Genomic DNA, 24,295 nt, shown 5'->3' on the forward strand with positions numbered 1-24,295 from the left:
AAATTAAAGGAGCACTATATAGTGTTAGGAATACAGTTTTGTATTCCTAACACTAGTGTCCCTCTGCCCTTACCCCCCAGTAGCAATTAAAGGGGTAAAAAATACTTACCCGATTCCAGTGCTGAAAAAGTCCATCGGCAATGGCTCTGTCTCCGACGATGTCAGCACCAAGGGGGAACCTAATGCGCATTAGGCCTTCCCTTGGGAAAGCATTGAATTAGTGCTTTCCTACAGGTGATTTGAAGACGCTAGACATCATCATGCAGGGCGTGATGACGTCCAGCATTATTTCACAGAGTTCAACTCTGTGAAACCGCAGAAATGCCAAGAGGCATTCTTAAAATTGCAATATAAGCATTGCAGTCTTTCAGCGTTAAGGGGACAGGGATGGTGCACCCAGACAACTTCAGTGAATTGAAGTGGTCTGGGTTCCTATAGGTTCCCTTTAAGCAACCAAAATTAATGACAAAACCAAATGCATAGATGTCTCAACATTCAGAAAGTTGTGAATAACAGTAGGCATTTTTTCCTCTCTCTGTTTAAATACTGTTCACTTTAATTTTTCTGACCGATACAATAAAGTAGTAATTTATAATACAGCTTCCCCGCAGTGGAGGGATTTTAGACATTACTGTTATTTGGCCCACCTGTATTAGATGGGGGAAAGGAGGTATTTGTGTGTGGACAGATGATGCATAGTTGGTAACCTTTGCACTAGCTGCAGATTTCGTTAAATAAATTTGAAGACTTTTTTATTATTTTTATTATTTTTTTTAAATAACCCTTTTTAAATTGTAAATCATGATCACAAAACCATTGTGCACACAGTGTGGATATAAATGCAGATACTTAGTATAGGGTAAAGTATGGTTTGAGAAACTGTGCTCTGACTCAATTAGTCAGCACTGGACAGCGAGAGAGACATTATTGATGCAGACCAGAGTTCTAGTTACCTCACAGTCTGCCACTCTTTGCCCTGGCCTTTTTCCCATCAGTCCTGCCATTTGACAGCGGAAGAAATAATGCTTGCCCAGCAGCCTAGAACTGCTTGTTCCAAGGGTATTCGCCATGGTTTGTGTGTCTGACGTATATTCAAATTTTAATAGCTATTAGCTAATAGCTATTATTCTGGCCCAACCCCTGATATCCCTGCCCAACCTAGTCAAATAAGTGACTGATTACAGAGACAGCTCATATTACAGGCTTAGCGTGACAAAGACACAGGCCATGTGCATCCACATTAAAAAAACATGCTTGATAAACTCAAAGAAAACTTTACTATGAACTGGAGTGGGCACCCCCTGTGGACCAGCCATATAAACCGTTGGTGATTTGTGTGAAGGCATAGGCTAGTGTAATGAATAGTAAGTATGTGTGTAAAGCCGGGATGGGGAACCTTTAACCCTCCAGATGATGTGGACTACATCTCCCTTGATGCTTTGCCAGCATTATAGCTGTAAAAGCATTATGGGAGATGTAGTCTAAAACATCTGGAGGGCCTAAGGTTCCCCACCCCTGGTGTAAAGTAATAGTCCCACGAGCTGTAGAACAGAGGTCAAAACAAACAATAGCGAGGTACATTCTTATGTAATACTTATCCAGTTATTGGAATACTTGTGTAAATGAAAAAGAAAAACGATAATATGTAAATTTTTCGATTTTACATTGAATCTGACATGTATCTTTATGATATTTGTTGTATTCAATGTATATGGGAGCGATTGCTGGTAAGTTAATTTTTTCATAACCGGTTCAGGCTGGGAGAATAAGGTAATCATGCTGCACAAAAATTAATGTACAATAAAGGTATTCATTTAAATATCACCTAGATGCATAGTGCAAAACCCACAATGCATATATAGCGGCACATGATCAGGAATGAAGTTGAGGCACAAATGTAAAAACTTTTTCACATTTTACAGTAGTGGCAGCTAGCACTTGCCAATACTTGCCAATAGCAGTAATATGATAGAACGGGTAGTCTGTAGTGACAATACGACATAGCTACACAGTAAAATGCAGTACAAATGACTTTAAATTACAGATGTATGTCTGTTGTTTGCGTCCATTAATGTTTAAGTTTCTGTGCAGAGTGTATTGTGCACAGAAATTGCAGCGTAGTAGCTTCTGTGACAGAGTTACCGTCTGGTGAATATACAGAAATGGCGGTGAGATCCTTTATTACATAAATGGTAAAGTGGCTTTATGACAAGGATGCCCTCTAGTAAATATACAGATAAGGTAAACGTCATCCATGCACTTTATTTCTGGTAATATATGAGAATCCTACATGAAGCAGAACAAATACATTCACTTTGCTGACTGCCCAAAGTTAATGGGAGTTAGACTCATGAGATGAAGTAGGCAGATCACGGTGTGTGTATCCATACTGGGCTTAGAATTTCCAATAGCCATTCAAAATTTATATTTAGCTCTGTTAAGTGTCTTGGACCAATTCAAATTGCCTAATAAGGTCTTCATTGCTGTTTGCAACTTATTTTCAGCTCATGGTACTAGTGTATAAGGGATGCATAACTATGGAGATTACAAAATATGGTTGGACACTGCCAGTTGAATCCTTTGCAGAGACTAGAAATCTGCTGGCACTGGTTGTCACCTGATGACACCACAGCTTTCAGGGAATATTTGAGTGATTGTAATAAACAGGATGTATGCCTTCCAGACAGGCTGATACATTTTTATTTGGGAAAGAGACCATATGTTACTTTCCTCCTAGATGTCCTGGAAGGCTTAAAAAAATTATATAGGGTTATTTACTAAAGTGAAAATTTAACGTGAATTTCATATTTAAGGTCAAAATAGTCAAACTTGAAAATTTATCTAAGTTGGCTGTGCTTTCAGTTCAGCTACAGTGGTTTTAAAGGGACACAATAGTGAAAGGAATACAAACATGTATTCCTGTCATAATGGCTGTGAAAAAACTGTTTAGGTCCTCGCCCCCCTGTAAGCAGTGTAAAAGGTAATTTTTCTCTCCTTTTATTCCAGCGCCGCACAGGTCTATTGCAGCTAGCTCTGCCCCAGTTACACCTCCTTGGCTGAGAACATCAAATATTACAATCTCAGCCAATCCAATGCTTTCCCATAGGAAAGCATTGGCAGCCTATTGCGCATGCACAGAAAAACTCTGCACAGCGCCGATCTGCATCTCCTTATAGAGATACATTAAATCAGTGCAACTCTATGAAGAACGTTCAGCACCTCCATGCAATGCGTGGAGAGGCTGAACATCAGTACTGCACATTGTACTGTATTGACCCAGGAAATACTTCTAGTGGCCGTCTGAGTGACTGCCATTGGAGGTGTAACTAGGCAGCAATGTAAACACTGCCTTTTCTCTGAAAATATACATCTGCCTGGTATACTTAATGAAACTGGAATAGTGCTAACATTCATTTCATATGAGGTGGAAAAAAAATTCAAATCCTCAGACAAACCTAATCAAATACAAAATGCCAGGTTGAAAACCAACATATCTAGGAATGTACATATCACTACTGACCTATGACTCTTATGAGTGTCATACGAGTGTCATAATCGGTCTACGATTACAATGTTACAGAAAATACGTGTATCACCAAGTAGTTGATCACTTGACAACATAACAATCTTTCAGATATGTCAGACATACTTTATAGATATAGCCAGCCATGGGGAGTACTTGAATTGGAAGCATTGTTGGCACCATGTAATTCTTTACCCTAAATCATGGCTCATTGATAATTTTTTTGGTCTTAAGGATTTCAAAGTCTGAGGGAAGGTTACAGTATAGCCTATAAACAAAAGCTAAAGACAGGAATACCTAACATCCATCCCCTTAACCCCTTAAGGACACATGACATGTGTGACATGTCATGATTCCCTTTTATTCCAAAAGTTTGGTCCTTAAGGGGTTAAACGTATTGAGTCAATTACTTTATCTCAATTCCTCAGGGTATTAAGCAATAACTCTGTTGCATAGGTGAGGCAACAACAACATGATACCTTTCAAACTAGCTCAAAAAGGACTTGGGGGGGGGGGGGGGGGGGGGGAATGGGGAAAAAAACCCTTTGCATTGATTCTTGGACAAAATATGTTTGGTTTATACCCCTATCAAGGTTTTTAATCTGCTTCTTATACTGATATGCATTTTCTGTGATGTTATAACTTGTATTTGTAGGCATATACATTCCTGGATATGTTGTGGGTTTTTTTTGGTTTTTTTGTTTGTTTTTTTTAAATTGATCAGGCATTTGGTATTGATTAGGTTTTTCTGAGGATTTGTAACAATTCCTATTTTTCACCTTCTCTGTATGTCCGTTCTATTCCTGTTTCGGTAAGTATACTGGGCACGTGTACATTTGTGTCACTTTTTCAGAAGATGGAGATTTATCATTAATGAGATCCTTTACTTGCTTTTCAGTTGTGTACTTGTTTGAGGATTTGTAAGTATCCCAGTGGTGTATCTATACTGGGTAAAAGAACTGTGTATGTATGAAATAAGATCGGTATGTTGTCACTAAAGTTGTTAACTACTTTGTGCTTTATCACCTTTTATACTGACATTTTATATTGTGTAACCTTGTAATCTTAGACTGGTGTAATCATGACACTCCTAAAGGTCATATATACGTGGTATGTGTGTATATAATTACAACCTCAGCAAAAGTTTGCAAAGGTGTTTCTTTAAACCCATAAGTTGCTCTTTGCAATATTTGTCCAATAACTTCAAAAATTAATTAAAATACTAGACATCTGAGGCATTCAAACTATCAAGACGAGCAAGTGAATCTGTTTTGAGTTATTTTTCAGTTGCACTATACATGTAGGAATCAATTATAAGAGAAATTATGATAAAACCATGAATGTCAATCACAAAAAGAGAACTAGGTTTAATTATCCCAGTGATGTCCTCTTTTCTATGCAGGTTGCACAGACTCGCATTTTCAGAAGAGTAGTTACTACAATATCGTATTATGTTTAGCTAAAGATTGGGTGTTCTGGGGCAGTAGATAGTTGTCGCCAAAATGGGTACATAGGTTGGCACCCGTAGTCTTTTATTGCCATAGCAACTTCAGTGAACTAGTGCTCCTTTAACTTTTCCAACATTATTCTGATTTATATTTTGAGTACTTTGCATTCTTTGGAGGTTATGATAAACTCTCTAACCCTACAATTGTTAGAATAATATAAATAAATATGTAGCAGGAATTTGTAGCTTTGTCATACATTTGGCAACAGACAAATTAAGCAGGTTTGTTTGCTGTCATATTCTGCAATATTTACACATTACAGAATTATGACTGTATTTTGTGCGAAGCATTTTTGAAATCTATAATCTTTGTAAATAACCAGGCATATAAATGCATTCCAAGTATCGTAAGTACTGTTGTTCTTTGCTATTCCCCACACGTCTCAAGGTAATTGCCTGGGACATGTTCTGTGTGCTGGGCAGGCAGTTGTTGTGTTCTATGGTCATTGCTGCTACCCATAAATACTATGTGATATGCGATATGTTATAAAAATATATACCGTATAAGCCGAGTTTTTCAGCACATTTTTTGTGCTGAAAAACCCCAACTCGGCTTATACTCGAGTCAATAGTCTGTATTATGGCAATTTGCATTGCCATAATACAGACAGGGGGCTGTGGGGGCTGTCAGAGCTGTAACTTACCTGTCCTGCAGCTCCTGTCAGCTCTCTCCTCCTCCGCGCCGTCAGTTCAGCACCTCGGTCAGCTCCCAGTGTAAATCTCGCGAGAGCCGCGGCTCTCGCGAGACTTACAGTGGGAGCTGACAGAAGAGCTGACCGGACGGCGCGGAGGAGGAGGGAGCTGACAGGAGCTGCAGGACAGGTAAGTTACAGCTCTGACAGCTCCCCTCTCCCCCCCACTGAACTGCCAATGCCACTGGACCACCAGGGAAGGAGAGCCCCCCTCCCTGCCATATATCAAGCAGGGAGGGGGGACGAAAAAAAATATAATAATAATACAATAATAATAATTAAATTAAAAATAATAATAAGAAATAATAATATAAAAAAATTCAAATAGGGGGGCGGAGCTTAGCGGGCAAAGCGGATGGTCGCATGGTAGCGGGGCTCCCGATAATTGAGCCGACAAACCCCCTATACAAACGAGCAAAAGGATCAAATCACCTCTCCAGACAGCCATCGAGACCCACACATCCTCAATGGGTCGAAAAACGAAAAAGGCGAAAGCCGAAAAACCCCGACAGAGCATGGATATCGGGGCTCTGTGGCGGCAGGCACAGGCCGCAACCGGAGCGCACATGGCGGCTATGCATGGCGGATGCTCCGATTTTTCAGATGGGACCTCTGAAGGAGAGGATGGGGACCCCTCACAGCCCGAGACCATACAGGTACAAACGCTGGTACAGGCACAGCCACCCATGAAAGCACCCACCCCAGTTACTATGGAGGCTTTGGGGGAACTCATGGCAGACCACCATAGAAAGATAGCTGCAGATGTGGCCCTACTCAGGGAAGATTTTAAACTTGTCACAGTCAGGCTGGGAGCTGTAGAAGGCACCGCCAATAATCACACAACGCAGATTGCAGAATTACAAGCGGCAGTACATGGCCTAAAGCAGCAGACCCTGCTCCACGAGCAGCTACTTGCCTCCCAAGAGGATAAACTTCGCCGGAACAACATAAAACTTAGGGGAGTCCTGGACTCCGTCCCAGAGGCGGAACTACCACATCTGGCCAGAAGGCTTCTCACCACGCTAGTGACCCCGAGAACAGCCAAGGCTATCACCCTCGATGGCATATTCCGCCTACCAAAGTCCGCGAGAGCCCCACAAACCGCCACAGGGGACCTCATAGTCCGGTTTCAATCCATCAGTGACAAGCAAGCAATCATGGCAGCAGTTAGAGGCCAACCGACACTTACCTTCGAGGGGATGGTACTTTCCTTTTTCTCTGATCTCTCAGGGGGGACATTGGCGTGGAGGAGATCCTTGGGCCCATTCACATCCCTCCTACGACAACACCAAATCCGGTACCGCTGGGGACCAGGGCGCACCCTTCTGGTTGACCGAGGAGGCAGCTCTCACATGGTCCATAACATGCAGGAGGCCACGGAGGCACTGGGACTATTGAACCTCCCCACGACTGCGCTCACTACAGCGACAGACACAGCTGGACCCACGCGCACACTAGGGAGGAACGCAGCCGCCGCACCGGAATTTGTCCCTCGACGACCACCTGCAAACCCATATGCGGCAGCCACTACATGAACTGGAGCCCGGTACTGTGGGACTCACTTTAGGGCATGCCCCCCACCGTCGACCATTTGCATAAGACTCTACACATGTTACAGTTGAGAACATTTTAAGTGTTAATTTTGCAACCACGGAAATAGTTTATTTTTATTTTTCTTCTTCTTCACTAACCTCACTAGAATGTGCCTAATAACTTCCTGCTCACGCATATGTTGACATACGTTGTGCACACAATCTCTTACAGCTTAAAGGCTTCTTATGCAATACCACATATACACTAGACCCGCTACTCACTGTACTCCTAAACAAGTTAAAACGTATTGAATCTTGGACATATTTCAGGAGCACCCACACTATTACAGGCATCCAAAGGCACTTTCACGCCATTTATCTATGGCCCCACCTGAGCTTCCCCTCGGGGTTACAGGCGCTACCTGACCGGCACAAGGGGACGCTAAACTACTCGCTATAGACGGGAACAGGGTAGACAGAACGCAAGGGCCACCAGCTCATCTCAGGGTTATACAGCAGGGCCCACACTACGCAGTACAGCTCCCTTCAGCATAGAACAAATAACATGCACGCCCATGCATGGCCCATCATTATGTTCCAGGACCGAGCTTTAGGTCACCTACGATATGCGGACAACTACTGCCCCCCACAGCCACATCAGCTTCACCCCTTATATGCCGCAGCTAAGCGCCCTGCGAATATTATTCTCACATTGTTTCAATGTCATATGTCCAACGATGGACAACTTAATTAATGCCAAAGTTATGTTTAGCTTATTCATCGTTTTAATGTTTTCAGTTTTGCGAGAGATAACCTAGAGAAAACACTCTCACTTGATGGTTAGCTGGTTTCTGCTTATTTTCAGTAGACATACTCGATGACCATGTATTCACTTATACCCACAAAAATGTGCAAGGAATCTGTATACCACGGCACTGTTACCTCATGTAAGTTTAAATTGGGCTTGTACCGCTGTCGTGGCGCAACAAGTCTGCTATGTTCATGATTTGCACAATAAAATAAAGATTGACAAAAAAAATTCAAATAATTAAAAAAAAAAAAAAAATTGCCCACCCCCACCAAGGCTCTGCAACACACACACACACACACACACACACACTGCACTCATACACACACACACACACACACACACTGCACTCATACACACACACACACACACTGCACACACACACACACTGCACTCATACACACACTGCACACACACACACTGCACTCATACACACACTGCACTCATACACACACTGCACTCATACACACACACACTGCACTCATACACACACACACTGCACTCATACACACACACACTGCACTCATACACACACACACTGCACTCATATACACACACACACTGCACTCATATACACACACACACTGCACTCATATACACACACACACACACACTGCACTCATATACACACACACACACGCTGCACTCATATACACACACACACGCTGCACTCATATACACACACACACACACGCTGCACTCATATACGCACACACACACGCTGCACTCATATACGCACACACACACGCTGCACTCATATACGCACACACACACGCTGCACTCATACGCACACGCTGCATTCATTATATACACACACTGTAAATAAATATTCAATTTAATATAATTTTTTTTAGGATCTAATTTTATTTAGAAATTTACCAGTAGCTGCTGCATTTCCCACCCTAGTCTTATACTCGAGTCAATACGTGTTCCCAGTTTTTTGGGGTAAAAAACGGTAAGTTTTGTATATAACAAACAGGTCCAGATTGTAAACTCATTACACATTGAATTTGTATTTTATTTTTTATATATTGTGACATTAAACAACCAGTATAAACTCAAATCCTAGACGTATGATATACTCTGTAATTGTGGCAAATTCATTTAATTTAAATTACTTAAGCTGCACTATTTATGTACAAGTTATTGCCAAATCTGTGGTAAAAAGTGTTTGTTGTAGTGTTTTGTTTTTTTAAATAATAATTGAGAATTGTATGTTTGATGTGTGCACAAATCCATTTCATTTTTGTCAAACAAATCAAATTCCTGTTAATCTACGCCTGAACAAATCGATCCATCCAGGATTTACGTGACCGATGGTTTCACATGGAATAGCAGGAATTTGTTTTGCGTAGATTGTTAGTGTAGATCAACGGGAATTTGATTTGTCGCCGGTGGAAATGTTTTGTATATATCACAGCAGATTAAAGGAGCACTATATAGTCAGGAACACAAACCTGTATTTTCTGACCCTATAGGGTTAAAACCACCATCTAGCCACCCTGGTCCCCTCATGCCTCCCTAAATATAGTAACTCTTACTTGTATTCGAGCCTGAAGCTGCTGGCTTTGTCACTGTTTCCTTTTGACCTGCCTGCTGACATCAGCAAAAGTGGTAGCCTGATCCAATCACAATGCTTCCCCATAGGATTGGCTGAGACTGGCAGATCAATGACAGAGCCAGCACAATTCAAACACAGCCCTGGCCAATCAGCATCTCCTCATAGAGATAAATTGAATCAATGAATCTCTATGAGGAAAGTTCAGTGTCTGCATGCAGAGGGAGGAGATACTGAATGTTTGGATGCATTTTAAGCAGCTATGACCCAGGAAGGATCTCTAACAGCCATGTCAGGAGTGGCCAGTGAAGTCATCACTAGGCTGTAATGTAAACACTGCATTTTCTCTGAAAAGACAGTGCTTACAGCAAAAAGTCTGAAGGTAATGATTCTACTCAGCAGAACAAATTCAATAAGCTGTAGTTGTTCTGGTGACTCTAGTGTCCCTTTTAAAATACAGTATATAAATGTGTTGATAGCACAAATGGGAATTAATTAGTTTTGAACACCTAGAAAAAAGTTCCTTTTGTTCTAAAACAAGAATACTCAAGCAGTGTCCGTAAAGGAAATTATAGCATTAAGAATCCAAGCATATATTCCTAAAGCTTATAGTGTTCTACTTCTGATTTAGATTGAGGTTCCTCCTCAAAAAAGGGTTTGAATCCCCTTTTTCCAGTGGCAAGACTCACTCCATGCTTCTGACTTCTCTGTGTCTGACGTTGTCCCACAGGCTTATCTTTGTGTCCTGTCCATTGATTTTCAGAGAGAAGTCCTGGGATAAGAAGTGCAGCAAGTGCTTGTCCTATCATATGCTTCTCATAGGGAAGCATTGGAACCAATCATTTCTTTTTTTTTTTTTGTCAATCAAGTTTTTATTGAAAAGTAAAGAAGTGTTACATGTAGTTTGAACAATACATTTGAAAAGGAGTGTCTTAACAGTCAGACAAAGTAGCTTTATCATGTTACGTGTTAAGCGACCGCTTGATTGTCCCAGATCTAATTGTGTTGCTGGTACTGGGTGCTATATTAGATGGTGTGTGCTCTTCGTACCTGAGAGCATCGTCCGAATTAGACCTAACGTCGGTCGTGTGTAACTGGTTAGTGAGTTGGCCTCTGGTGTCCTGAGGCTGGGCCCCTGGGACGGTTGAGGTCGAAGTACCGTCCTGTATCGGGTTGTCTGCGCTCCCGTCCCAGAATAAGCGCGCGTGGCTGTGTGATTCTCAACCCTCCTCTCCCCCCCCCCCCCCCATCCTCCCCGGTTTCTGTCGTTATTGTCCTGGTCGTACAGGCGAGGGTGCACTGGGAAGCCCCGTTGAGTGATGAATTGTACGTCTTTGTCTCGAGATGTCTGGTGGTTATTGTGTTGGGCTTGTGGTTTGTTTTGTTAACCTCGCTGGGTGCGTCTAACGTGTGTCGTGCGTATGTGCGGGTTCTCTGGTTCCTGGGCTGGGTCTCTATTGTGACCCAGCTACCTCTGCCTGTTTAGTGTCCGCCTGCGCACCCTCACCTTCCTTAGCCGTGTGTATTCCTTTGTCGGTCCGTGTGCCCCTATCCCTGTCTCCTGCCGTCCCCCACCCCAGATCCCATTGTGGAGATGCATCATGCGTGGTGAGTATTGACTGCTAGTCATTCACGGGTTTCCCCATGTGGGCGCTGGGTGTAGGGGTTCCGCTCGACTTTTGTGTCATTTGTCGTGTGTGGCTGGGTTGGCCCCTCTGATGTGCTCAACGTATTATTCCTAGGCGGGCGGGGTCTGTGTCCCCTGTGTCTATGAGGCTCTGATTCAGTCCTGTGTCAGTCCGTAGTCGTGTTAGGGATTCGATCGTCTCAATTTCTGATGTGCCAGGTCTATGCTCGTCTGTGGGTTTGGGTGGGGGCCTAAGTCATGGTAGCACTTGTGAGTCGTCCTCTCGTACGTGTGAGTCTGGTCCATATTAGTCTCCAGCCCCCGGCTCCCCCGGGGCGAGCGTGCCCCGCCCGGCCCCGTCGCAAAGCTCCCTTGGCCACGTAGTCCATCCATGGGTACCAGGTCAGCGCACACTTGTCAGCTCGTCCCTGCAGCGAGGCCGTCATCATTTCCATGTTGTAGATGTCTTCCACCCTAGCGATCCACTGCCCCAGGGTGGGCACTGTCACGCTTTTCCAGTGTGTGGGGATGAGCGTTTTGGCCGCCGTGAGCAGGTGTATGGTGAGCCCCTTTTTGTATGCCTTCAGAGGCGTTTGCGTATGGTTAAGGAGCATCGTCAGGGGTTGCAGAGGTAGCTCGGTGTCCGTGATTCCTTTTATTGTGCGATTTATCATTTGCCAGTACGGGGCTATGGCTGGGCAAGTCCACCAGACGTGATAGGCCGTGCCTCTCTCGGTGCCGCATCTCCAACATTCGTCGGGAGTCGTGTCGTGAATGTGCTTTAAGATGTCCGGGGTCCTGTTCCAGTGCATCAGGATTTTATAGTTGCACTCCTGGTATTTAGAGCTTATGGTTCCTTTGTGCGTCAATTGAAAGATCTTGTCCCATTCTGTGTCTGTGAGTTCATTCCCCGTATCCCTTTCCCATCGTTTAGTGAAGCCTACGGCGCCCTTATCTCCGCTACTCACGAGTGCTGCATAAATCGTTGATACACTGTGCGAGAGATGTTGCCTGTTTGCGCATAGTTGTTCCAGGTATAGGAGTGGGCGGTGCACATGGTCCTTGCCCTTGATTGCGTTATAGTAGGTTTTGATTTGGTGGTAATGGAATTCATCCAGCCTGGTCCCTTCCCGGTCCTGTGTCAGGTCTCTCAGGGGTTTAAGGTTCCGTCCGCTGCACCATTGGTGTAGGTGTACCCAGTCCGTTGCCTGGAGATTTGAGTGCTGCAGGGTTTAGGCCACCCGTTAGTTTCGGGTTGTTAGTTATAGGTGTGAACGGATTGGGTGATGTGGTGAGCTGTTTGGCGTACCATATCCCGCACCAGACCCTAAGGGTTGCATCTACCATCGGGTTGCCCGTGCTCATATATTTGAGTGTAGCCTCACCTAGCCACAAGAGTGCCGGGATCTTCCCCTGTGCCTGTTGGAGCTCCATGTCCGCCCATTGCTTGGTGTTTGGGCTGGCGTGCCAGTCGACCAGTCTATGTAGATGGGTCGCCTGGTAGTACATGAGCGCAGAGGGAAGTCCCATTCCCCCTTTGCTTTTCGGGCGTTCCAGTATCGATCTCCGGACCCGAGTGGGCCGTTGGTTCCACACGAACGGTCTGATGTTTGTGGTCAGCGTCTGGAAGAAGACTTGGGGGATCGTGGTGGTCAGCGTCTGGAAGAAGACTTGGGGGATCGTGGTGGGCAGCGTTTAGAACAGATATAGAATACGTGGCATTATGTTCATTTTTATGGCGCTTATACGGCCAAACCACGATATATATTTGGACGTCCATCGTTTTAAGTCCTGTTGCAGCGTCACCAGTAGAGGAGAGAAATTCAGTTGGTATATCTGCGTTAAATCTTTCGGCAGCCAGACCCCCAGGTACCGGAGCTTTGTCGTGCAGATAGTGAATGGGAAGTGTGCTTCGATATGTTGTGTTAGGGTTCTGTCCTGCGTCAACGGCTTTGCCTCCGATTTCTCTAAGTTAAGCTTCAAATTAGAGACTATGTTGTATTGTTTAAATGCCTCTAGTAGGTTCGGAGCCGTGATTCTCGGTTGTTCTATAAAGAAGAGCATATCATCAGCATATGCCGCGACTCGGTGTTCCGTTTCGCCCAGTCGAGTCCCCACTATGCCCCCGTCCCGTCTGACCGCCTCCAGAAACGGTTTGAGAGTGAGGGCAAACAGGAGAGGTGACAGGGGGCAGCCCTGGCGGGTGCCGTTATGGTTGCTGAACGGCTTTGTCAGGGCTCCATTGACCCGGATGCTGGCCGTTGGGTTGGTGTACAGAGCGGCCACCCAAGTTCGTAAGTTGGGGCCGAATCCCGTGTGGCGTAGCGTTTCCGCGAGGAAGGTCCAATCCACCCGGTCAAACGCTTTTTCAGCGTCAGTTGAGACTTGGCCGCGTGGATTATGTTGAGGGCTCTGATGGTATTGTCCCTGGCCTCCCTCTCTGGTATGAAGCCCACCTGGTCTGGATGTATCAGACCAGGTAGGACTTGGGTGATCCAGAACCAATCATTTCTTGTGACAAACATTTAATAGCGTTTCATGTTGAACGTCACGCAGCAGAGTCAATCTTTGTTGTACCAACGCAAGCACCCTCTAATGGCTGTCAGAAAGACAGCAACTAGAGGCATGCTTAGCCCTTCAACAAAAACATTGCTGTGTCTACAAGACAGCATTGTTTTATATTGCAGGACTAAAAAGGGCTGCTGCAAAATTAAGTGGTCTTGATGCCTATAGTGGCTCTTTAAGAGGTAAAGCTGCTTTTTAAATTTGGTTTTGGGTACAGTTTGATCTTAAGTAATCCTATATAATGGTATAAATGTGTACTGTTTAATATAAATTGATGCCCTCTTGTCAAACTATGTGCGCTAACATTTTTGTTTACCAGAATAATATGTATAGTTACCATCTCATATTTTAATGACAGATTTGAACAATTACTGTGGGGATTTTAGATTTGAGACCTATAATTAACAATTAATATTTTCTGCAGATTGATCGAGGAATGCCTCCCTCCATTGCACAACTCTCCTTCAAAGAAAACCTCACCTGCCAAGCGCAAGCAGTACTACATCAACCGTGCCATCCGCAATTCGGACCTCACCCAAAAATCCAAGGGGAAAAAGAGCCTACGTCGCCTAGAGAACAGTGAGATAAAAAGTGGCAAAAGGGTGCTTCTTGAATAACTTGCCTATTCTATGCACCCTTTGCCAACATTAGGCAGTTTGAACTATAAGTAATACTACTACTTCAGAAAAGATTAGTCTGTCATAATCCTGCAGGGAAAATGCAAAGACAACTAGATATTTTGGAGTTAAATTTGCATGATGTTCATATGATGTATATTATATCCATAATATATCAATGTGGCTGCTGAGACTTGGATAAGGATGCAATAGGTAAAACCACCCTTCCCCGAAAAGACTTGTGCAGCAATACACAATATAATATAATTATAGTCATGTAATTCATGATTTCACATGCAATCACCATGAAGGGACCAAATATGTTATTAATTTACTGTAATAATTGAGTTTTTGATTTAAGTGTGTACCTTTCCCCTATATGCCTGTTTGGGAGGCATACATTTTGAAGTACGAATTTCCTTCCCGTTGTCTGTGGTTGGTCATGGCAGTTGTCTGACCATCAGACTAATGCACTTTGCGCATAATTTTAAACCTCCATTTACATAGAAATATAGTTTGAAAACATGATTCCTGCCCATCAGGTGCTCCACTCTTTTGCTTAGTCCTAGCTGGTTGAGTAATCACACAGCCCCTATGCACTCTCACAAATAAACAAAAAAAAGGATTTGCCACCATACACTATCACAGTGACACAGTGTATACATTGCATTTACATACACAGAAATTCAGTGGCCACTTTTTAAAGTACATTTTTATAATATTGTTCCACCACAGCATAGAAGTGCTCTTTTGGTATGGTATCTGGAGACCATGGAGGTCATGGAATCGTCTAGAGATGACATGTACTTTGTGATGGCAGATTATCTTGCTGGATTTAGCCATTGGCAGATGTGTGTGTCATAAGGGGATACCAATGGTCCATGGTTCTGGGTAGACTGTGACATTTAAATAATGCTCAGTTGATAATACGTGACAAGAAAATATTCCCTACACCGTACTGAAACGTAAGAATAAGAATTAAATGTAATAGCATTTGGAGAGTCTCTTATCTGAAAACCACATGTCTCTAAACAACTCTTACTCTCCCTTCTTAGCTCACTATCTGATGACTCTGCTTGAGCGAGATGAGTGTGTTACTGATGAGAGTGACACTCGCATATCCACTCCTCCTAGCATATTTGCTGAAGCCTGTAACAATGAGACATATATAGAGGTAAGAGATATTTAGAAATTTTCTCCCTCTCCCCCTAAGCTACTAGTTCTGTATGTGGGTCCATCCCCTGCTCTATGATCCATCTGGGGATGTGTTCATGGACTCTAAAGTTTTGCTTGTGTGTACCCTACAATGCAAGATGTTTGACAGATGCTGTAATTTTCAGTTTTTATTTGCTGACCTGTTTGTATTAAGTAAGGGTAATACAAATTAGGCAACAGCGCCACAATTCCATGTTTTTTTTGTTTGTTTGTGTTAAAAACATAGAATGTGATGGCAGATAAGAACCATTCGGCCCATCTAGTCTACCCAATTTTCTAAATACTTTCATTAGTCTCTGGCCTTATCTTCTAGTTAGGATAGCCTTAGGCCTATCCCACTCATGCTTAAACTCCTTTACTGTGTTAAACTCTACCACTTCAGCTGGAAAGGCTATTCCATGCATCCACTACCCTCTCAGTAAAGTAATACTTCCTGGTATTATTTTTAAACCTTTGTCCCTCTAATTTAAGACTAATGTCCTCTTGTTGTGGTAGTTTTTCTTCTTTTAAATATAGTCTCCTCCTTTACTGTGTTGATTCCCTTTATGTATTTAAATGTTTCTATCATATCCCCTCTGTCTCGTCTTTCCTCCAAGCTATACATGTTAAGATCCTTTAACCTTTCCTGGTAAGTTTTATCCTGTAATCCATGAACCAGTTTAGTAGCCCTTCTCTGAACTCTCTCTAAGGTATCAATATCCTTCTGAAGATACGGTCTCCAGTACTGCGTACAATATTCCAAGTGAGGTCTCACCAGTGTTCTGTACAATGGCATGAGCACTTCCCTCTTTCTACTGCTAATACCTCTCCCTATACAACCAAGCATTCTGCTAGCATTTCCTGCTGCTCTTTTACATTGTCTGCCTACCTTTAAGTCATCAGAAATAATCACCTCTAAATCCCTTTCCTCAGATGTTGAGGTTAGGACTGTATCAAATATTCTGTACTCTGCACTTGGGTTTTTACGTCCAAGATGCATTATCTTGCACTTATCCACATTAAATGTCAGTTGCCACAACTCTGACCATTTTTCTAGTTTACCTAAATCATTAGCCATTTGGCTTATCCCTCCTGGAACATCAACCCTGTTACATATGTTATCATCAGTATCATCAGCAAAAAGACATACCTTACCATCAAGACCTTCTGCAATATCACTAATAAAAATATTAAAAAGAATGGGTCCAAGTACAGATCCCTGAGGTACCCCACTGGTGACAAGCCCAAGCTTCGAATATACTCCATTGACTACAACCCTCTGTTGCCTGTCACTCAGCCACTGCCTCACCCATTCAACAATATTGGAATCCAAACTTAAAGATTGCAGTTTATTGATAAGCCTTCTTTGTGCAACAGTGTCAAAAGCCTTACTGAAATCTAGGTAAGCAATGTCTACTGCACCACCCTAATCTATAATTTTAGTTACCCAATCAAAAAAAATCAATAAGATTAGTTTGGCATGATCTCCCTGTAGTAAAGGGAGATGTCAGGGGTCCACGGGCGGCTAAGAGGGGAGGCTGCACGCAACTTGCAGCACTCACCCTCAGTCCATCGCCGCCCGCGGTCTCTCCTCCTCCTACCTGTCGGCGAGCGGCGTCTCCTCGCCGCTCGCATCCTCCACACCTCCCAGCGGCAGCATGTATAACGCGCACACTGGAAGGTCGTTAATTTATGCAAACGCCGAGGTCACGTGAGTGACCCGGCGTTAAAGCAACAGTACCACAATCACAGTGGGAGGCGTAGATATCTCCCACGTGTGATTGTTAATTCTGATTGGAAGTTATCCAATCAGAATTAAACCTAGGGTAATTATACTTAACTTTCCTGTCTCTCAGTGCCCTGTTGTGGTCTTGTGATACCTGTAGTGCAGTTTTCTCGTGTTGCTCTCTTGTTACCGATTGTTTTGCTCGTTATTCCGATTATCCTGTCTTCTCCTCTCCTTTGACCTCGGCTTGTTTCTCGTTCTCCCGTTTTCTGGCTCCCTTTACTTGGCTTGTCTCTTGACCATTCTTAGTGTGCTTAGCCCGGCCACTCTAAGGACCGGTATAGCACCCTTCCTCTCTGTGACCTGTTACCGTGTTTGGTTCCAGAATCGTGACACCCATGTTGTCTCTGATCTTGAAATCCATGTGTTTTTCTAAAGTCTAAAACTTTTGTTTTTGTGTGGTGTGACTCAGTCACTGTTCTTATATTAAACCACACTGACTGATGATCACTGGATCCTAAACTTTCACCTACAGTAATATCGGATACCAAATCTCCATTTGTTAACACTAAATCTAGTATGGCCTCTTTACGAGTTGGCTCCTCAACTACTTGTTTTAGAGACAATCCCAGTAGGGAGTTTAGAACATGTGTGCTCCTGGCACAAGCAGCTATTTTTGTTTTCCAATTCACATCAGGAAGATTAAAGTCACCCATGATGATAACTTCCCCCTTCATTGTCATTTTAGCTATTTCCTCAACTTGTAGATTATCTAACTCTTCAATTTGTCCTGGGGGTCTATAAATTACACCTACACGAATTACTGTGTGATTACAAATTCTAATGTAACCCAAACGGACTCTATGTTCACCTCACTAACTTTTATTAGGCTAGATTTTATGCTATCCTTCACATACAGGGCCACCCCTCCCCCTTTCCTGCCTTCCCTGTCTTTTCTATATAAAGAGTACCCTGGTATTGCTATGTCCCAGTCATTTTTCTCATTATACCATGTCTCAGTAACAGTGACTAAATCTACACTATCAGTTGCCATTATTGTCACAAGTTCATGGATCTTATTCCCTAAACTGCGAGCATTTGTAGACATGACTCTAAGCTTATCATTTTTTAACACACTTGCTACAGGCACCTTCTGTCCTTGTTTTGGGGGACAATTGGATTGATGTTTTATCACCCTTTTGCAAACCATCTTTTTTGTACAGTTTATTTCCATTCCAAACAGAGCTACCATGAGAAATAAAGCCAAATCCTTGCTCCCGACACCATTCACCAATCCACAAGTAAAAGTCCCTAATACGCATCCGCCTGTCGTTCTGAGTGTTATGCACAGGCAGAACTTCAGAGAATGACAGTGTGGAAGCAACCTGCCGTATATCATTGGCAAAAACACTAAAAACTTATTTAAACTCTGAAACCTCTTACCTTTCTATATGCAAGAGGAAGAGTATCAGTATTTATCTGAACACTTTGCCTTTAGGTGGGAAAAAAAGGGATTTGTTTACCTCAGGATTAATATAGTGAAAAATCCTGCAAACACAATGACGGCTAATGTAATCCCCCTGATTGAAGAATGCATCCAATCGTTAAAACACTGGAACTCCATGCAGTTATCCTGGTGGGGGAGGGTTAACTTTATTAAGGCATATATTTTTCCTAGGTTTATTTATCTTCTGAGGATGATCCCGATTCAGATGCAGCCTCAACGACTCAAGCTTATAAATAAGATTTTTAGAGATTGTGTATGGCTACAGAAGAAACCCAGACTGGGTCAGGATCTCCTGTATATGAAATATAAACAAGGAGGTATAGGAAGATATTTGGAAAGCCAATATCACCAAGCGGCTCAGCTAATGCATACCCTGCCACTAATCAAACAGGATAAAACTTCACAAAACTGGTTTGAAATAGAGGGGGAAGATATCACTACTCCTTATAATAGTGCAGATCTAATGTGGCCTATAAGAAAAAAAAGTCGAATTAAAAATACAGGATGTACTACGGATAACATGATAACAAAACCCCTTGTAAAATTTTGGACTCAAAAATCAATTAGATCTAAAAAACAAAATATTACCCGCTGTGCCCTTTAAAAGTTTAGAGGTCTGGATAGAAAATCTGGACACAACAGAATGGATTGGAAAGGGGATTAAAAAAGTAGCGGACATATTAGAGGACGGTAGGATTATACCTTTCTCCGAGCTACGGAGAATCTATGGTCTCTCAAATGTACAGACTTTTAACTTCATTAGGATCAGGAGCTTTTTGTTAAGCTCCCTCAGTAGTAAATTGAAGTCTCCCTCAGTAGTCAAATTAAATGAATTAATAGACACAGAGAAGGACATAAAATTACTAACCAGATGTGCTGAGATCATGAAAAGTATAAAAGGATACGTTCAGCCTCTAGCAAAATGTAAATGGGAAAGAGATCTATCGATAGAAATTAATATAAGGGATTGGAACAGGGCTCTCCAAACAGTGTACTCTACGATACACTGTTTAAATATTAGGGAAGCTCATTATAAGCTTCTAAACCGATGGTACTTGACCCCAAAAAAGATCCAGAAGCCTCTCTCCACAACACCACTAGCCTCCGTGCCTCTCTCCACAACACCACTAGCCTCCGTGCCTCTCTCCACAACACCACTAGCCTCCGTGCCTCTCTCCACAACACCACTAGCCTCCGTGCCTCTCTCCACAACACCACTAGCCTCCGTGCCTCTCTCCACAACACCACTAGCCTCCGTGCCTCTCTCCACAACACCATTACGCTCTGAAAGTGAAGAAAATTAATTATGTAGAGCAACATACTGTGCAATATGCCTTTTATCCACAACTCCAAGTCTACCAGATCCTACAGTGATCCATCTGCCATTCCTATTATGTCTCTGCGGCAGTTCCAGCCTAAGTTTGTTTACCAGATAATTAGCAAATCTCAGACTTTAAAAATACAATCTCCTGCCGCAAGATAGAGAACTGTCTACAGATTAGACAACAACCAAACCTCCAAAAAGTGGAACGGGAAACAAATGCATAGCAACTATTACACTGAACTAAGTCTGCCATTCCAATGAGGTGAATCATTTAAATCAAACAAATCTTAACTTTTTTTTATTTATCCTCTTGAATACCTCAGATTACCTCTAGTTTATCTCCAGAATATCTCCAACCACACACACTTAGACGCAACACTTAGATGAAGCAACCAAGCTATATTAGCCAAAGCTAATGACAACAACCCTTATATACTCCTAAAATCACCACCCACTAGGAATGTTTAACACTTGGGTAGGCCTCTGCTTATTTGCAAAAAATAGCTAATTTAAACAGCAATCAATAGCAAGTAGCTAACTAATCAAATGCCTTATAATTACCAACAGGAAATCAAACCTTGTGCAATCAGTAACCTTTTCCTACAGATGAATCTTACCTGTAACAGTAAAAAAGAAAACTCTTAGCACAAATCTTAGACAGTTGAAGCTTCTGTAAAACTCTCCAGAATATCTCCAACCACACACACTTAGATGAAGCAACCAAGCTATGTGTTGATTTGGAATCCTGACCAGATTTCTATTGGGCCAAGTAACCCCCTTAGGGAGGGACCAGAAAAGACCCTGTACAGATGGTACTTCTGCTCTTTATTCATAATGCATGCACTGTAGTTGCTATGGTAGTTCCCTAGCTAGAACTGACTAGACTGTATAACAGCCATGTCAAACTCACGGGCCGCATGTGGCCCACAACTAACACTTATGTGGGCTGCGGCAAGGGAGCGCTGAGTGTAAGCTCTCCCTACTCAGCTCCTCGCAGTGATGCTGTTAGCCAAAATGTGAACTCACTCCGGCTCCCGGCATCACTGCAGCGCGCGTGAGGGAGCTGAGCAGGGAGAGCTTACATTCAGCGTTCCCTCACTGCCTTCCCTGCAGCCCTACTAGACCCCAGGTAAGAAACCAACCCTGTGTGTATGTATGTATGTATGTATGTATGTATGTATGTATGTATGTGTGTGTGTGTGTGTGTGTATATATATATATATATATATATATATATATATATATATATATATATATATATATATATATATATATTTTGTGTGTGTATATGTATATGTATATATATATATATATATATATATATATAATATGTGTGTGTGTATATATGGCTGTGTATGTGTGTGAGGGTTTCAAGGAGTAACTGGAGGATCTGCTTTTTTAAGGTGCAGACGGGGGCCATTGGGGGTATGCCAGAGGCCAGATTCCTGAGACTGCTTGTTGGCTGTTTATTTATTTATTTATTTTTAAGCAGGGGCTTAGTACACTGGGGGACTGCGATTTAGTGGACGAAGTGGGGGACTGGGATTTAGTAGAGGGGGTGAAAATTTACGTTTGTTTTTTTGCGGCTCACATAAAGTTAAACCTTGTTTATTTAGCCCTTGCTAGCCTTTGAGTTTGACATGCTTGCTGTATAGGAATAGAGTGACCTTTGTTCAGGCATGCTGAACTGGCGGAAGTATGTTGATTGCAGTGTACAGAGTCCTTCATAAAGCTGTATGAGACTATGTTCCAATATACTGTTTTGCTACAAAAGATTAGAATTTAAACAATAAAGAATGTTTAACTGATTAGGAACAGTATGAACGTCTGATTTGGGACATTGTATCTTGATTTTCACAAATCAAACGCAGCCAGATGAGTATTATAGAACGTAACATGGGGAACGCTGGGTCAGAGATATGGTCAAAAAGTATCTGTAAACTTTACAATTGCATACATCTTATATTGCTGTTATGTATGATATATTTAATGCCTTTAGGGACTGGTTCACTTTAACTGTAAGGAGTAGTGACAGCATGGCCTGTATTACTTGCTTGCACCAGTATTGAAGTTTTTTTTAATTCAGAACATATGAGAACAATAAAAGGGGAAAAAAAACTAGACACTCCCTTTAATGGCTGGGTGTGTGTGATTGCCTACCAGTATAAGTGGGAAGTATGAGCCCACCCCATCTGATATTCATGGGTTAGGGAACAAACAGAATCTTTGTAAATGGTCAAAGTATCACATATTCATCCACACACAAAAATGTGATTAGTGGAATTTACTGTCCTGACAGGAAAAGCTGTGCTGAGCAGCAATCAATCCACAGGAGGGTTTGTGCTGAGCAGCAATCATGCAAATAGGAACCTGGTAACTGCCTTTGGGGTCAAAGGCCGGTTACAACCAATCGAATCCACAGGCGGGGTATTTAGGCTCAGTGCCCTGTCGTGGTTTCCCTTGTGGTTGTCCGAGAGCGCGTTATTGATTCTGTTTATTTGACTTTGGCATTGATTTTGACTTCCCTGTTTTCTGGCATCCCTGACCCCTGGCTTTTCCTTATCGTTGTGTCTCTTTCTGTGTCTCTTGACCTCGGCTGTTCCTGACTATTCTTTGGTACGTTAGTCCGGCCATTCTAAGGTCCGGTATACGTTACCTATCAGTCCTCTGTGTTACACAATTCTACGTGCTGGATCATACTGTAATCCTGACACAAAGGCTGTGGGAGTCTATATATGCATGGCATAAGGATGAACTTAGAACTTATATCTGACACACTGCTTTGCCTCTTATAAGATGCATCTGTAAGGACATGTATTTTGAATGTGGAACATTGGAAGTACTTGCATTACCTCATGTAATTTCTGTAGTAAGATTGTGTTTAGCCACTTTTTCAGATACATAGTGCAGTTTAAAGTAGATGAGCACTTAAAGGCATTTGTTTGCCTGTGTGCTCTTCAGCTGAATGGATCGCAGGTGCTCTGATTGTTTGAAGTGCTTCTTACTCTTAGAAGACGAAGAACAAACCGTGCTTGCTACTGTTAGACGGAATGTTCACTTGTAATGAGTCCTACAGACAGAATCAATTGTATAGGTAATTTTAGAAATACACACAAATATTGAGAGGATATATGGTACATAATCGGTATCCCAAGATTATAAAATATGAATGTCATTTGTGTAACCAATTTTACTCTCTCATATTTAGGACAAAAAGTGCTTCCTTTACATACCATTATTTCTATCATGACATATAATTTACTTTAAAAAAAAATAATATGGTGAAAAATTAAAAAAAAAATGTTTTGACTTTTACTTGAAAAATCTTTTACTGATCTACAGAAGCTAATGAAAAAAACTGCTAAATAGATTAAAAATGTTGTCCTGAGTTTAAAAACACCCAGTGTTTACATGCTTTTTGCAAGTTATAGGGCCATAAGTACAAGTAGGAGATTGCTGTTTCAAAATATATATATTTTTAAAATGTATTAATAGTGACATTGTAACACTGTTATCTGTCATAAATCTCTGAATCACACCTCATGTGTAAATAGGTTTATTTTATTTTATTTTTTTAAAGTAGACAACCCAGGGTATTCAATATGGGATATGGCCATTTAAAAAATAAAAATAAAAAATTTTAGTAGCCACTTAGTCACAAAAACTGACCAAAGTTAGCATTTGTATTTGTTTGTGTGTTAAAAATTCAAAAAAAACATTATGAACGCTAAGTTTGGCCAGTGTTTTTGACTTAGTGGCTTCAAAAAAAAAGACTGAACAGTCCCCATTTGCAATACCTTGGGTTGTCTTTATTTGCAAATGGTATGCCATCATGGGGGTAATTCTCATTCCTGGGATACCAAACACTCTCAAAGGCAACATAACCAACCTGGCAATTTTCAATGTAGAAAAATGTGACCTTTATATTTGACCCTGTAATTTTCAAAACTACTATAAAACCTTTAAATTGGGGGTACTGTTATACTCGGGAGACTTTTCTGAACACAAATATTAGTGTTTCAAAACAGTAACACATATCACAACAATTATATCATCAGTAAAAGTGCTGTTTGTGTGTGAAAAATGCAAAAAACGTCACTTTCACTGACAATATC

General features: G+C 42.1%; 1 protein-coding gene across 1 annotated transcript in view; it reads left to right on the forward strand.

Annotated features, from left to right (window-relative positions):
- Positions 1 to 24,295, forward strand: part of R3HDM4 (R3H domain containing 4) — a 57,480-nt gene that overhangs the window by 14,590 nt on the left and 18,595 nt on the right. The window contains exons 2-3 of the mRNA XM_063455568.1: positions 14,237 to 14,391; positions 15,485 to 15,603. Coding sequence (XP_063311638.1) covers positions 14,237 to 14,391; positions 15,485 to 15,603 — 274 coding nt within the window. The remainder of the gene's footprint in view (positions 1 to 14,236; positions 14,392 to 15,484; positions 15,604 to 24,295) is intronic.

This window comes from Pelobates fuscus, chromosome 5 (assembly GCF_036172605.1).
Source record: "Pelobates fuscus isolate aPelFus1 chromosome 5, aPelFus1.pri, whole genome shotgun sequence".
Lineage (NCBI taxonomy): Eukaryota > Metazoa > Chordata > Amphibia > Anura > Pelobatidae > Pelobates > Pelobates fuscus.